The following is a 14286-nucleotide window of genomic DNA, read 5'->3' on the forward strand; positions in this document are numbered from 1 at the left end:
GCTAAGGCGATGTCAACGGTACTCAAAACACGGGTGGTGCAGAGTCCGGAGGTAGCGATCTTTGGAGTGTCAGAAGAGCCGGGAGTCCAGGGGGCGAAAGAGGCCGACATCTTGGCCTTTGCCTCCCTGGTAGCCCGGAGACGGATCTTATTAATGTGTAGGGACTCGAAGCCCCCCCCTGTGTGTAAAGACCTGGGTTAGTGACATGGCTGGGTTTCTCAGTCTCGAGAAAATAAAGTTCGTTTTAAGAGGGTCAATGGTCGGGTTCACAAATGTGGACTTGGTGGGACCGGTACTGGTACGAGCCTTTAATGAGGCGCGAGAGGGGGGGGGTTCTGCCCCCGACAATGTCGCAGGCTCTGATCTCCCTGATATTGAAGCGGGATAAAGACCCCGTGCAGTGCGGGTCCTACAGGCCTATCTCGCTTCTGAACGTGGATGCCAAGTTGCTGGCAAAGACCCTGGCAGCTAGAATAGAGGATTGTGTGCCAGGGGTAATCCATGAGGACCAGACGGGGTTCGTGAAGGGGCGGCAGCTCAACACGAACGTGCGGAGATTGCTGAATGTAATTATGATGCCGGCAGTGGAGGGGGAGGCTGAGATAGTGATAGCGCTGGACGCGGAGAAGGCATTCGATAGGGTGGAGTGGGAGTACCTGTGGGAGACGTTGGAACGGTTTGGGTTTGGGGAAGGGTTTATTAAGTGGGTGAAGTTGCTCTACTCGGCCCCGACGGCGAGTGTAGTGACAAACGGGAGGAGGTTGGAGTATTTCGGGCTCCACCGAGGGACCAGGCAGGGATGTCCCCTATCCCCCCTACTTTTCGCACTGGCGATTGAACCGTTGGCGATGGCACTGAGGGGTTCAGGGGGGTGGAGAGGACTGACTAGGGGAGGGGAGGAACATCGGGTATCGCTGTATGCGGATGATCTACTGCTGTACGTGGCAGACCCAGAAGGGGGAATGCCGGAGATAATGGAACTATTAGCAGAGTTTGGGGACTTTTCGGGGTACAAACTAAATTTGGGCAAAAGCGAGGTTTTTGTGATACACCCGGGGGACCAGGGAGAGAGTATTGGGAGACTCCCCTTCAAGCAAGCAGGAAAGAGCTTTAGGTACTTAGGGGTGCAGGTGGCAAGGAACTGGGGGACCCTCCACAAGTTGAACTTTTCCAGGCTGGTGGAACAGATGGAGGAGGAATTTAAGAGGTGGGACATGGTACCGCTGTCGCTGGCGGGGAGGGTGCAGTCAATCAAAATGACGGTCCTCCCAAGGTTCTTGTTTTTATTTCAGTGCTTGCCCATCTTCCTCCCTAGGGCCTTCTTCAAAAAGGTGACGAGTAGCATCATGAGCTACGTGTGGGCGCACGGCACCCCAAGGGTGAGGAGGGTCTTTTTGGAGCGGGGTAGGGGCAGTGGAGGGCTGGCACTACCCAATCTCTCGGGGTATTACTGGGCGGCAAATGTGTAGATGGTGCGCAAGTGGATGATGGAAGGGGAGGGGGCAGCTTGGAAACGAATGGAGAGGGCGTCCTGTGGCAACACAAGCCTGGGGGCCCTAGTAACGGCACCATGGCCGCTCCCCCCCACGAGGTACACCACGAGCCCGGTGGTGGCGGCCACCCTCAAGATATGGGGGCAGTGGAGGCGACACAGGGGGGAAATGGGAGGTCTGTTGGCGGCGCCAATAAGAGGGAACCATAGATTCATCCCGGGGAACATCGACGGGGGATTTCAGAGCTGGTACAGGGTGGGCATACGGCAGCTGAAGGACCTGTTTATAGAGGGGAGGTTTGCGAGCCTGGGAGGGCTGGAGGAGAAGTTTGAGCTCCCCCCGGGAAACATGTTCAGATATTTACAAGTGAAGGCATTTGCTAGGCGGCAGGTGGAGGGGTTCCCCCTGCTCCCCAGTAAGGGGGCGAGTGATAGGGTGCTCTCGGGGGTCTGGGTCGGAGGGGGGAGGATATCGGACATCTACAAGATAATGCAGGAGGCGGAGGAAGCATCAGGGGAGGAGCTGAAAGCCAAGTGGGAAGGGGAGCTGGGAGAGCAGATAGAAGACGGGACGTGGGCGGATGCACTGGAGAAGGTCAATTCTTCCTCCTCGTGTGCGAGGCTGAGCCTCATTCAATTTAAGGTGCTGCATAGAGCTCACATGACGGGGACAAGGATGAGCCGGTTCTTTGGGGGTGAGGACAGGTGTGTCAGATGTCTGGGAAGCCCAGCGAACCATGTGCATATGTTCTGGGCATGTCCGGTGCTGGAAGGGTTCTGGAAGGGGGTGGCAAGGACGGTGTCGAAGGTGGTGGGGTCCAGGGTCAAACCAGGATGGGGGCTTGCGATCTTTGGGGTCGGGGTAGAACCGGGGGTACAGGAGGCTAGGGAGGCCGGAATACTGGCCTTTGCGTCCCTAGTGGCTCGACGAAGGATATTAATTCAATGGAAGGACGCGAGGCCTCCAAGCGTTGAAACTTGGATTAACGATATGGCTAGCTATATTCAGCTAGAAAGGATCAAATTCGCCCTGAGAGGGTCGGTACAGGGATTCTCCAGGCGGTGGCAACCTTTCCTTGACTTTTAGATCAGAGATAGGCGTTCGGGGTCGTGGCAGCAGCAACCCGGGGGGGGGGGGGGGAGGGGAGGGGGGGGGAGGGGAGGGGGGGGAGGGGGGGGGAGGGGGGGGGCAGCAATGGTCGTGGGGGGACATGCACGACTGTAACGCGGGCAAGTCTGCTCGCTGCTCATGTCTAAAACTGTAGGCTGCCTTGTTTGTTAAGTTGTTGCTTGGGGGGGGGGGGGGGGGGAGGACTGGTGCGGGCGAGAGGGCGGGCGAGGGAGGGATATTTGCCTAGAGGGATTGTGTTGTAAATAATTTAAAAATTAGTAGGGGTAAATGTCTGTATGGAAAAACTCTTTCAATAAAAATTATTATTAAAAAAAAATGGTCGGGTTCACCCGGAGGTGGCAGCCGTTCGTCGACTTTCTTGGGGAAAATTAAAATGTCAGCAGAAGCAGAATTCTAAAGGGGGGGGGGGGGGATCAGACCGTTGTTTTATGGTTGGGGTATGTGAAGATTGTGATGTGGATGTAAATGTTTATTGTACCATGTTAATGCACTGTTATTGGTATTATTATAAAAATTGCAGCGCGGACACAGCTGCCGGACAAGCGGCCTTCAGATTTTCGGCGGGGGCTGTGGCCAGGGGTCTGTCCAGAAGAATGACATCACAGCGAAGCAGTGTCCTGATTGGCTGGAAAGGAAAGTGCTCCAATTAGCAGTAGCTGGGAGAAATTCAACTCTTCGTGTGTTGGTAAGTATTGTGATTGGTGAGTAAAATCTTTCATTTATTCATTATTTGATATTATATTTGTACTCCGTTAAGGTAAAGTGTAAAAATGGCAGGAGATCCCAGACCCGTGTTATGCTCCTCGTGCTCAATGTGGGAGTTCAGGGACGCGGCCGATGCCCCTGACTCCTTCATGTGCGGGAAGTGTGTCCAGCTGCAGCGCCTGTTTGACCGCATGACGGCTCTGGAGCTGCGGATGGACTTACTTTGGAGCATCCGCGATGCTGAGGAGGTCGTGGATAGCACGTTCAGTGAGTTGGTCACACCGCAGATTAGGATTGGTGAAGGAGATAGGGAATGGGTGACCAAAACGCAGAGAAAGCGCAGGAAGGCAGTGCAGGTGTTCCCTGCAGTCATCTCCCTCCAAAACAGGTATACCGTTTTGGATACTGTTTGGGGAGATGACTCACCAGGGGAAGGCAGTAGTAGCCAGGCTCATGGCACCATGGCTGGCTCTGCAGCACAGAAGGGCGGGAAAAAAGACTGGCAGGGCTATAGTCATAGGGGATTCAATCGTAAGGGGAGTAGACAGGCGTTTCTGTGGTCGAAAACGAGACACTCGAATGGTATGTTGCCTCCCGGGTGCATGGGTCAGGGATGTCTCAGATCGGCGGCAGGACATACTGAAGGGGGAGGGTGAACAGCCAGTTGTCGTGGTGCACATAGGCACCAACGATATAGGTAACAAATTTGATGAGGACCTACAATCAGAATTTAGGGAGTTCGGAGATAAGTTAAAAAGGACCTCAAAGGTAGTAATCTCAGGATTGCCACCTGTGCCACGAGACAGTCAGAGTAGAAATTCAAGAATAGTCAGAATGAATACATGGCTTGAGAGATGGTGCAGGAGGGAGGGGTTCAGATTTTTGGGACATTGGAACCGGTTCTGGGGGCGGTGGGACCATTACAAATCGGACGGCCTACACCTGGGCAGGACTGGAACAAATGTCCTAGGGGGTGCTTTTTCTAACACTGTTGGGGAGGTTTTAAACTAATGTGGCAGGGGGATGGGAACCAGATTAGGGAGTTAGAGGTCAGTAAAGAGGCAGCAACGAAAGCCAGTAAGGTACTAGATAATAAACTCAATGTGACTAAGGGGAAGAGTAGACAGGGAAGAAATGATGAACGCAAATGGATAGATGGTCTGAGGTGCATTTGTTTTAATTTGTTTGGATTAGTACCTGGGAATATGATGTTACTGGTATTACTGAGACTTGGGTGAGGGCAGGGCAAGGCTGGCAACTAAATATCCCAGGGTATAGATGCTTCAGGAGGGATACAGAGGGAGGTAAAAGGGGTGGAGGAGTTGCATTACTGGTTAGAGATGATATCACAGCTGTGATTAAGGAACACACGATGGAGGATTCGAGCACTGAGGCAATATGGGTAGAGCTAAGAAATAGGAAGGGTGCAGTAACATTGTTGGGACTTTACTACAGGACTCCCAAAAGCGAGCGTGAAGTAGAGGTACAAATATGTAGACAGATTACATAACAATGTAGGAGCAATAGGGTGGTTGTGAGGGGAGATTTTAACTTCCCCAACATTGAATGGGACTCTTGTAGTGTTGGAGGCGTAGATGGAGCAGAATTTGTAAGGAGCATCCAGGAGAGTTTTTTTTTTAGAGCAGTATGCAAATAGTCCAACTCGGGAAGGGGCCATACTGGACCTGGAATTGGGGAATGATCCCGGCCAGGTGGTTGATGTGTCAGTCGGTGATTACTTTGGGAATAGCAATCACAATTCCGTAAGTTTTAGAATACTCATGGACAAGGACAAGAGTGGTCCGAAAGGAAGAGTGCTAAATTGGGGAAAGGCAGAGTATAACAAAATTCGGCAGGAGCTAGGGAATGTGGATTGGGAGCAGCTGTTTAAGGGGAAATCCACATTTGAAATGTGGGAGTCTTTTAAGGAAAGGTTGATTAGAGTGCAGGACAGACATGTCCCTGTGCAAATGAGAGATAGAAATGGCAAGATTAGGGAACCATGGATGACGGGTGGAATTGTGAGACTAGCTAAAATGAAAAAGGAAGCATACATAAGATCGAGGCGACTTAAAACTGATAAAGCTTTGGAGGAATATCGGGAAAGTAATAAAGAGGGCTAAAAGGGGTAATGGAATATCTTTGGCGAACAGGGTTAAGGAAAATCCCAAAGCCTTTTATTCGTATATAAAGAGCAAGAGGGTAACTAGAGAAAGGATTGGCCCACTCAAAGACAAAAGAGGGAATTTATGTGTGGAGTCAGAGGAAATGGGTGAGATTCTTAATGAGTACTTTGCATTGGTATTCACCAAGGAGAGGAACATGTTGAGGCTAGGGATGAATGTTTAAATACTCTGGGTCAAGTTGTCATACGGAAGGGGGAGGTTTTGGGTATTCTTAAAGTCAGTACCCAGGTCCGGATGGTATCTATCCCAGGTTACTGAGGGAAGCGAGGGACGAAATAGCTGGGGCCTTAACAGATATCTTTGCAGCATCCTTGAGCACGGGTGAGGTCCCGGATGACTGGAGAATTGCTAATGTTGTCCCTTTGTTTAAGAAGGGTAGCGGGATAATCCAGGGAATTATAGACCTGTGAGCTTGACGTCAGTGGTAGGCAAACTGTTGGAGAAGATACTGAGGGATAGGATCTATTCACATTTGGAAGAAAATAGACTTATCAGTGATAGGCAGCATGGTTTTGTGCAGGGAAGGTCATGTCTTACAAACCTAATAGAATTCTTTGAGGAAGCGACAAAGTTAATTGATGGAGGAAGGGCTGTTGATGTCATATACATGGACTTCAGTAAGGCGTTTGATAAAGTTTCCCATGGCAGTTTGATGGAAAAAGTGAAGTCGTATGGGGTTCAGGGTGTATTAGCTAGATGGATAAAGAACTGGCTGGGCAACAGGAGACAGAGAGTAGTGGTGGAAAGGAGTGTCTCAAAATGGAGAAAGGTGACTAGTGGTGTTCCACAGGAACTGTGCTCGGACCACTGTTGTTTGTGATATACATAAATGATCTTGACGAAGGTATAGGTGGTCTGATTAGCAAGTTTGCAGATGATACTAAGATTGGTGGAGTTGCAGATAGCGAGGGGGACTGTCAGAGAATACAGCGAAAAATAGATAGATTGGAGAGTTGGGCAGAGAAATGGCAGATGGAGTTCAATCCAGGCAAATGCGAGGTGATGCATTTTGGAAGATCAAATTCAAGAGCGGACTGTATGGTCAATGGAAGGGTCCTGGGGAAAATTGATGTACAGAGAGATCTGGGAGTTCAGGCCCATTGTACCCTGAAGGTGGCAACGCAGGTTGATAGAGTGGTCAAGAAGGCATACAGCATGCTTGCCTTCATTGGATGGGGTATTGAGTACAAGAGTCGGCAGGTCATGTTACAGTTGTATATGACTTTGGTTAGGCCACATTTGGAATACTACGTGCAGTTCTGGTCGCCACATTACCAGAAGGATGTGGATGCTTTAGAGAGGGTGCAGAGGAGGTTCACCAGGATGTTGCCTGGTATGGAGGGTGCTAGCTGTGAAGAAAGGTTGAGAAGATTAGGATTGTTTTCGTTGGAAAGACGGAGGTTGAGGGGGGACCTGATTGAGGTCGACAAAATTATGAGAGGTATGGACAGGGTGGATAGCAACAAGCTTTTTCCAAGAGTGGGGGTGTCAATTACAAGGGGTCACGATTTCAAGGTGAGAGGGGAGGAAGGTTTAAGGGAGATGTGCGTGGGAAGTTTTTTAAGCAGAGGGTCGTGGGTGCCTGGAACGTTTTGCCAGCGGAGGTAGTAGAGGCGGGCATGAAAGCATCATTTAAGATGCATCTAGACAGATATATGAGCGGGCGGGGAACAGAGGGAAGTAGATCCTTGGAAAATAGGCGACAGGTTTAGATAAAGGATCTGGATCGGCACAGGCTGGGAGGGCCGAAGGGTCCGTTCCTGTGCTGTAATTTTCTTTGTTCTTGTTCTTTGTCTATAAGTGTAAGCAGAAGTAGGCTATTCGGCCCGTCAAGTCTGTGCTACCATTCACTGAGATCATGACAGATCTGATATAGTAAGCCTTTTCCCACCTTATCTCCATAACCATTGATTCCTTTACTTTATTAAAAATCTGACTATCTCAGCCTTGAACATACTTTTATTTAATTTAGAGTACCCAATTTCTTTTTCCCAATTAAGGGAAATTTAGCATGGCCAGTCCACCTTAGGGCAGCACAAGTGGATAGCACTGTGGCTTCACAGCACCAGGGTCCCAGGTTCGACCCGCTGGGTCACTGTCTGTACGGAGTCTACACCTTCTCCCTGTGTCTGTGTGGGTATCCTCCGGATGCTCCGGTTTTCTCCCACAGTCAAAAGACGGGCAGGGTAGGTGGATTGGCTATGATAAATTGCCCTTAGTGACCAAAAAGATTGGGAGGGGTTATTGGGATAGGGGGAAGTGAGGCCTTAAGTGGGTCGGTGCAGATTCGATGGGCCGAATGGCCTCTTTCTGCACTGTATGTTCTATGCTCTATGTACTCTGCACATCTTTGGGTTGTGGGGGTGAAATCCAAGCAGACATGGGAGAATGTGCAAACTCCACGCAGCCAGTGACACGGGGCCAGGATCAAACCCGGGTTCTCGATGCCGTGAGGCAGCAGCGCTAACCAATGTGCTACCATGTCGCCCTAGTCTTGAACATATTTAATGACCCAGCCTGACAGCTCTCTGCAGTAAAGAATTCCACAAACTCACTATCCTCTGAGACGAAATTCTTCCTCATCTGTCTTAAATGGACATCCCCTTACTCTTGATGTACTCCGAGACTCTCCCACAGGAGTAAACATCCTTTCAACGCCTACTCTGTCAACTCCCCTAAGAATCCAATGTCTCAATGAGGTTGCCTCTCATTCCCTACTTTTATACGCTAACCCCCAGCAATTAAAAGCCAGCATTCCATTCCTTCCTAATTACCTGCTGAGCCTGCATGCTAACTTTGCCATTCATGCACAAAGACACCCAGATTCCCTCTGTACTACAGGATTTGGTGGCCTCTCTCTGTTTAAAAAATGTTCTGCTTTTCTATTCTTCCCACTAAATTGTCCAACCTCACATTTTTACATTAATGCATCTGCCACTTAATCCATTTACCTCGTTGTAGATGGTTTGCATCCTCCTCACAACTTGATTTTCTCCCTACCTCTGCATCATCAGTAAATGTGGCTACAATGCTCTTGTTCCCTTCATCCAAGTCATTGATATAAATACTTGAGACCCAGGCCCCAGTATTGACCCCTGTGGCACTCCACCAGTTACAGTCGGCCAAACTAAAAACTATCCATCTATTCCAATTCTGTTAGGTAGCCAATTCTCTATCCTGGTTGTTACCCCAATATCATGGGATCTTAGCTATTGAAATAACCTTTTACGTGCAAGATTATTGAATGCCGTTTAAAAATACAGATACACCATATCTATGGTTCCTTCTTTATCCATCCAGCTACATATATGGTTCTCTCTTCATCCATCCAGCTTGTTGCATTTTCAAAGAACTCTAATAAATTTGTTGAACACAATCGCCCGTTCTGAGAGTCTGAGAGGGGAAGGAACCATTAAAAATATCAGCTAACATGAGAGCCAGGCAAGGAAGTTGATGGTCAGCCGTTTGGAGGGACAAGTGAGCGGGAGTCGGGTCTCATAGATAAATGAGCTTGAAAAGGAAAGGTGAGAAGATAGGAGAGAAATTAAAGATGAGGTCAGGGCGAGGAGTGGGAGGAACCTTGCAGGAAGTCTGGTTCAGTGGGCTAAGAGGGAGGGAAGATGCAAAGGCAGCTCATTGAATGGTCTCAATACTAGTAACAAAGAAGACAAAGTAACTCAGGACTTGTTAAGAGTTGAGGAGACAAATCAAAGTTTACCTTTCCTGAGGGTCATTTTAAAAATGATGCTGCACGGCTTTTATCATTATTTTGTCAGTGGTTCCAATTAATAGCCTTCTTTTTACTGGAACCACAAGGAACAGACAAACTGAAACTGATGCAGTAAAATAAACATCTGTGTTGCATTGGTTTAATTTTAACAAACAGATGGCAGAAAAATATATTTACAGCACATATTTGGGGAAACACTTAATGGATGCTGTACAAAAGAATATACATGCAAAATCAGAGTTCAACTTAAAAAGGACACTAACAGGCTATATATATAATACATTAAAAATAATAATGTGAGGTTGACGTGACAATACATCCAGTTTTGAGTTCCCATTTTCCTTCTCTCATAGGTTTATTTCTTGAGGCCCTACAGTACACGTTTTTGTTTGATATAAACATACTGCGTAGCTGAAAAAATACTGGGTTTGGTTCATTGTTTGTGCATGTTCCACAATGATTAGTTTGTGATGCAGGTCCTAGTAGTCAAATACTTTTTCAAAAGATCAATGCGATAAAGAAATCAAACGACCGTGTAGCTTGCAGTACAAAGTACGTGCTTTTCTTTAATATTTATTACAGGTACAACAGAAGTCTTCATAAATAGAGTTGCATAAAATGTTAAAGCCACAACATTGCACATGATATGAATTAAAACATAAAATACAATGAGTGCATTTACAGTACATATTCCTCCTTAACTGCTCTGCAATCAGATTGGCAGGTGCAATTCCAAAATCCCCCTGCAGAAATAAAAGAGCATTTACCTTTCCACCTGGGGGTGTTTGTGGAAAAGGTATCAGAATGGCATACCAGCATTAAAAATACAGACTGAAGGCAGATAACGGTCTTTATACAAGTAAGGCTTATATATAATCAGAGCAACACAATTTATTTCTATTATACGCAAAAGGTCCATGGTTCAACTGCAGCAGTAAAAATCTGAGCCATATCTGGCTAAATGCAAGGGATTATAATTTAAATACATTGGTGACGCAATTGGAAAGCTTTATGACCAGTAAAAATCAGACATTTCACTGGAGATCATATTCAGTGGCTGTCTTGATTAAAATCAGTCAAGGAGGAAAGAATAAAAAAAAAACCTTGTTCTTTGTTGGCTAATTTTTAAATCACATAATTAAATGTTTCAAAGTCCAGCGAGTTTAATTAAATACAATAACAACAATTATTCTTCTCTAAATTTTCCTAGGCAATGTGTGAAAAATGGTTTCCTGTGATCAGAACCGAAATACTGTCAAAATAGTGAGAATCCAGCTGGTTGTGCAGAGCTTGTGCAGTCCTCCCCACCAGCTTTGCATTGCATGGATGGCACTGAATCCCAAGTACTGTTTGTGCATGGTTCCTTGGCATGCAATTCCATACAATAACACACGTCTGAAGCAGCTGATCTGCTGTCAGTTTTATTTCTCGTCAACAGCTGACTGGCTGAAGACACAGTCTCCAAACTTATTGGCAGGTGAAAGAGAATGAGCAAAATAATCTCCACGTTAGGGTCACACTCTTGATAAGAGTCTACTTTGTAAGAAGTTCTTGATACTACCAACTGGCCGAACATCATTCTGGTGTTTGCGCCGTTCAATAAATGAAGTCAGTCTTGTCGTGTTTAGAGTTTCAGTATCCCTGTTGACACCTGGCTGCAGCCAAGGATCCTGAAGGCACATTGCAGCTGAGGGACGTTTATTTGGATCTCCCTGGAGTAAGAAACAAACAAAATCTTTGGCAGCTTGACTGACCCCTCTGAAGTAGTCGTCAGGAAAGCTGAAGTCCAATCGACAAATGTTCAAACAGGTTTCTTCTACACTCTCGTCCAAAAAAGGAGACACGCCACTGAGAAGGACATAGGCAAGTACCCCAACACTCCATGTATCTGATGCAAGACAGGCAGAATTTCCCAAAATAATTTCTGGAGCTGCAAACTCAGGGTTTCCCAGCAACTGATGGGTGTAATATGTTGTGGTTAGCTGCATGGTATCCCCAAAATCAGCAAGCTTGATGAGTGGTTTGGCTTTGCTGTGATCCACCAGCACATTTTCTGGCTTTAAGTGATGGAAACATAGAACAGATTAGTAATTGATAACTCACAAACACACCAATAACTCACTAAAGGAATCATTTAACAAGTGTTACTATTATGAGATGTGATATCATTAGCGCTAACAAAATATAGTTTTAATTTTTAACTATATAAATAGTACTGACGGAGAAGGGAAAATGCAGTAATACTGGATTACCAGCTGCTCCATTAAATGGTAGGATTCAAAATGGAAATACTAGACCAGATTTTGCTGTGAGCAATGAACTTTGATTAGAGTTCCACCTGACTATAGATTTTGTATGGATGTTTTGCACAGCAAATTGGTGTCAGCAGAACAGAGAAATGGTGCAGCAACCTCTACAGGGCACCTGGGACCTGTGTAAACAGGGCAAGCTCCTTGACCAATCTGCCGTGAAGCCATGCTTTAAATCAAAAGTTGATTTTTGAATTTACCAGCTGGAAATCCCCAACTGATTTAAAAAAAAGACTAATGCCACATTCCAGTTACTTAGGATCACAGTGTGGAGTTTGCACTTTCTCCCCGTGTCAGCAAGGGTGCTCCGATTTCCTCCCACAGTCCAAAGATGTGCAGGTTAGGTGGATTGGACATGCTAAATTGCCCCTTAGGGTGAGGCTCAGGTCAGGGGATTGGGCCGAGGTAGAGTGGTCTTCCAAAGGGTTGGTGCAGACCCGATGGGCCAAATGGTCTCTTTCTGTACTGTAGGGATTCTATATCCATTTAGTTTTATAAAAGCCTATTGTGGTCAAAGAGGGGAGTCTTTCAATCTCTCCTCACCTGGTCATAACAAATCAGAATAAAGAATTGTTAAGTGTAGCATCAGAACCAAGAAGTGTAAGTTTGAACGGTGAATTCAATGTCAAATTAGACAAGTAAGGCAAAATGGAGGGAAAGGAATACTGAATTGAAAGTGAGAGAGAGACAAAAGCTCACAGAGAAAAAGTTGAATAAAATGTTCATTTAAAATCTCCACGATAACTACAAGCTTAAGGAATTAAGCTCCACACTTCTAAAAGTTAATTTTCAGTGCCAGGGAAGTAGTCTGGTATTAAGACTTACTGAAGAGTAAAAAGAAAAAGTAATTACTTTAGCGGTGAGTTTAGTCTGTATATACAATATGAGCCAGTTAGTGAGATGCCATTTTTTTGCAATTCACTTAGGAGCACTGCAGCTTGGGCATCAATTTCCAGATTTAACTTTTATCTCTGTTGTGCGCATCCGCTAGATGTTGCGGCTCGATTTGCACATAAATAACCATAAATGTTGTTGGGTTTCAACATTGTGAAATACAGCCTGAATAGGAAGTCTAAATACCATATTTTCAATTGCTTTAATGATATTGTTATTTCAGTAAATTTTGCAATTGGATTACAAAACATAGATCAGATATTAATTTTTTTGTAATCCATTTATTATTTTCGTGCATTTTTCACTGGCTTACTGTGCCATGTAGTATTTCTAAATGAGATCATAGAATTTCCAGTGCAGAAGGAAATCATTTGGCCCATCGAGTCTGCACTGGCCCTTGGAAAGAGCACCCTCCTTAAGCCCATGCCTCCACCCTACCCCCGGAACCCCACCTAACATGGGGCAATTTAACATGGCCAATCCACCTAACCTGCACATCTTTGGACTGTGGGTGGAAACCAGAGCACAGGGATGAAACCCACGCAGGCACGGGGAGAAAGTGCAAACTCCACACAGACAGTCACCCGAGGCCGGAATTGAACCTGGGTCTCTGGAGCTGTGAAGCAGCAGTGCTAACTACTGTGCCACCATGCCGCCCGATGGAACACAAGTCACCGCCATTGCCTCTCCAAATTAGTTACCGGCAGGTAGTCCAGATTGATTTGAGAGATGCTTCTTCTGGTTTCCCTTTTTTCTTGCAAGAAGCACCTGGCCTCCACTTAATATTTATGCATAATTTATGGTTGAGGTTAACAACTAAAAGTGTTACCCTATATCCTACCAGTCCACAGCATGTTCCAATATGCTTTATACAAATCTGACACATTATAAAAATTCAAAGTGAAAGAATTAAGTTTTTCTTATTATTCGCAACATATGTCAGTAATGGCAGTGTGATGTGTTAGTAAAAACACACCACTCTTTCAGAAGTATGAATTTTACAAAGTTGTTAAGAGTGAGCTAGTCTCACCAACCTTTATATCTAGGTGAGCTATTCTGCAGTGGTGTAAATACTGCACAGCTTCCAGAGTTTCTCTGAGATACGATGTCACCTTCTCTTCAGTCAAATTCCCCCACTCTATTATGTAGTTGAGAAGGCGACCGTGGTCTGCTCTGAAAAATAAAACTTTTGTGAGCATGGTGATAGAATCATTTAAAAACAAAATGTCTTTCCCCTCAATTGATCCTGATTTATTACACCTCAACATGTCTCTCCAGTTTCTAAACTCGTTTAAGTAAGGCATTTTAAACAAAATAATAAAATAGCAAACTAGCATTTCTACAGTGCCTTTCAGGGCATCAAAATGTCCCAAAATACATTAGAGCCAGTGAAGTACTTCTGAAGTGGAGTCACTGTTGTAGTGAAATATGGCTGACAACTTATGCACAGCAAGGTCTACTGACAGCAGCAATGAGATGTGATCAAATAACCTTAAGGACATTTAGCTGCAGTTTGCATAAGCTACCATATTACCTCAATTATAACATGCAAATTTATAATAAAAACAAAATTCTAGACTTAATCTGTTCTATACACCTCGTTTTATAACTTTTTATTGAACATCACATTTTTTGTATTTGTGATTTCCTAATATTTTTACCTTCTCAATTAAACTGAGACAGTGCAAATATGAGCAAACTTTCACAACTATTATTTAAAACCAATAATCATAAATAAGTTAAGAAAATGTAATAGAAAAATACACAGTACAGTCTTGAGTTGAGAGTACCACACTCCAACATTTGGCATCAACATCTACAGCTTGAAGGAAGATCAG

General features: G+C 45.5%; 1 protein-coding gene across 4 annotated transcripts in view; it reads right to left on the reverse strand.

Annotated features, from left to right (window-relative positions):
* Nucleotides 1-9781: 9781 nt before the first annotated feature.
* Nucleotides 9782-14286, reverse strand: part of LOC119966020 (triple functional domain protein) — a 684537-nt gene continuing 680032 nt past the window's right edge. For all 4 annotated transcript variants that reach the window (XM_038797164.1, XM_038797162.1, XM_038797163.1 and 1 more), the window contains 2 exons: nucleotides 13483-13621; nucleotides 9782-11302 (listed from right to left, as the gene is read on the reverse strand). In XM_038797164.1, the coding sequence (XP_038653092.1) occupies nucleotides 10760-11302; nucleotides 13483-13621 (682 nt within the window). In that variant the 3' untranslated portion in view covers nucleotides 9782-10759. The remainder of the gene's footprint in view (nucleotides 11303-13482; nucleotides 13622-14286) is intronic.

Source organism: Scyliorhinus canicula, chromosome 5 (genome assembly GCF_902713615.1).
Source record: "Scyliorhinus canicula chromosome 5, sScyCan1.1, whole genome shotgun sequence".
Taxonomy (NCBI): Eukaryota; Metazoa; Chordata; class Chondrichthyes; order Carcharhiniformes; family Scyliorhinidae; genus Scyliorhinus; species Scyliorhinus canicula.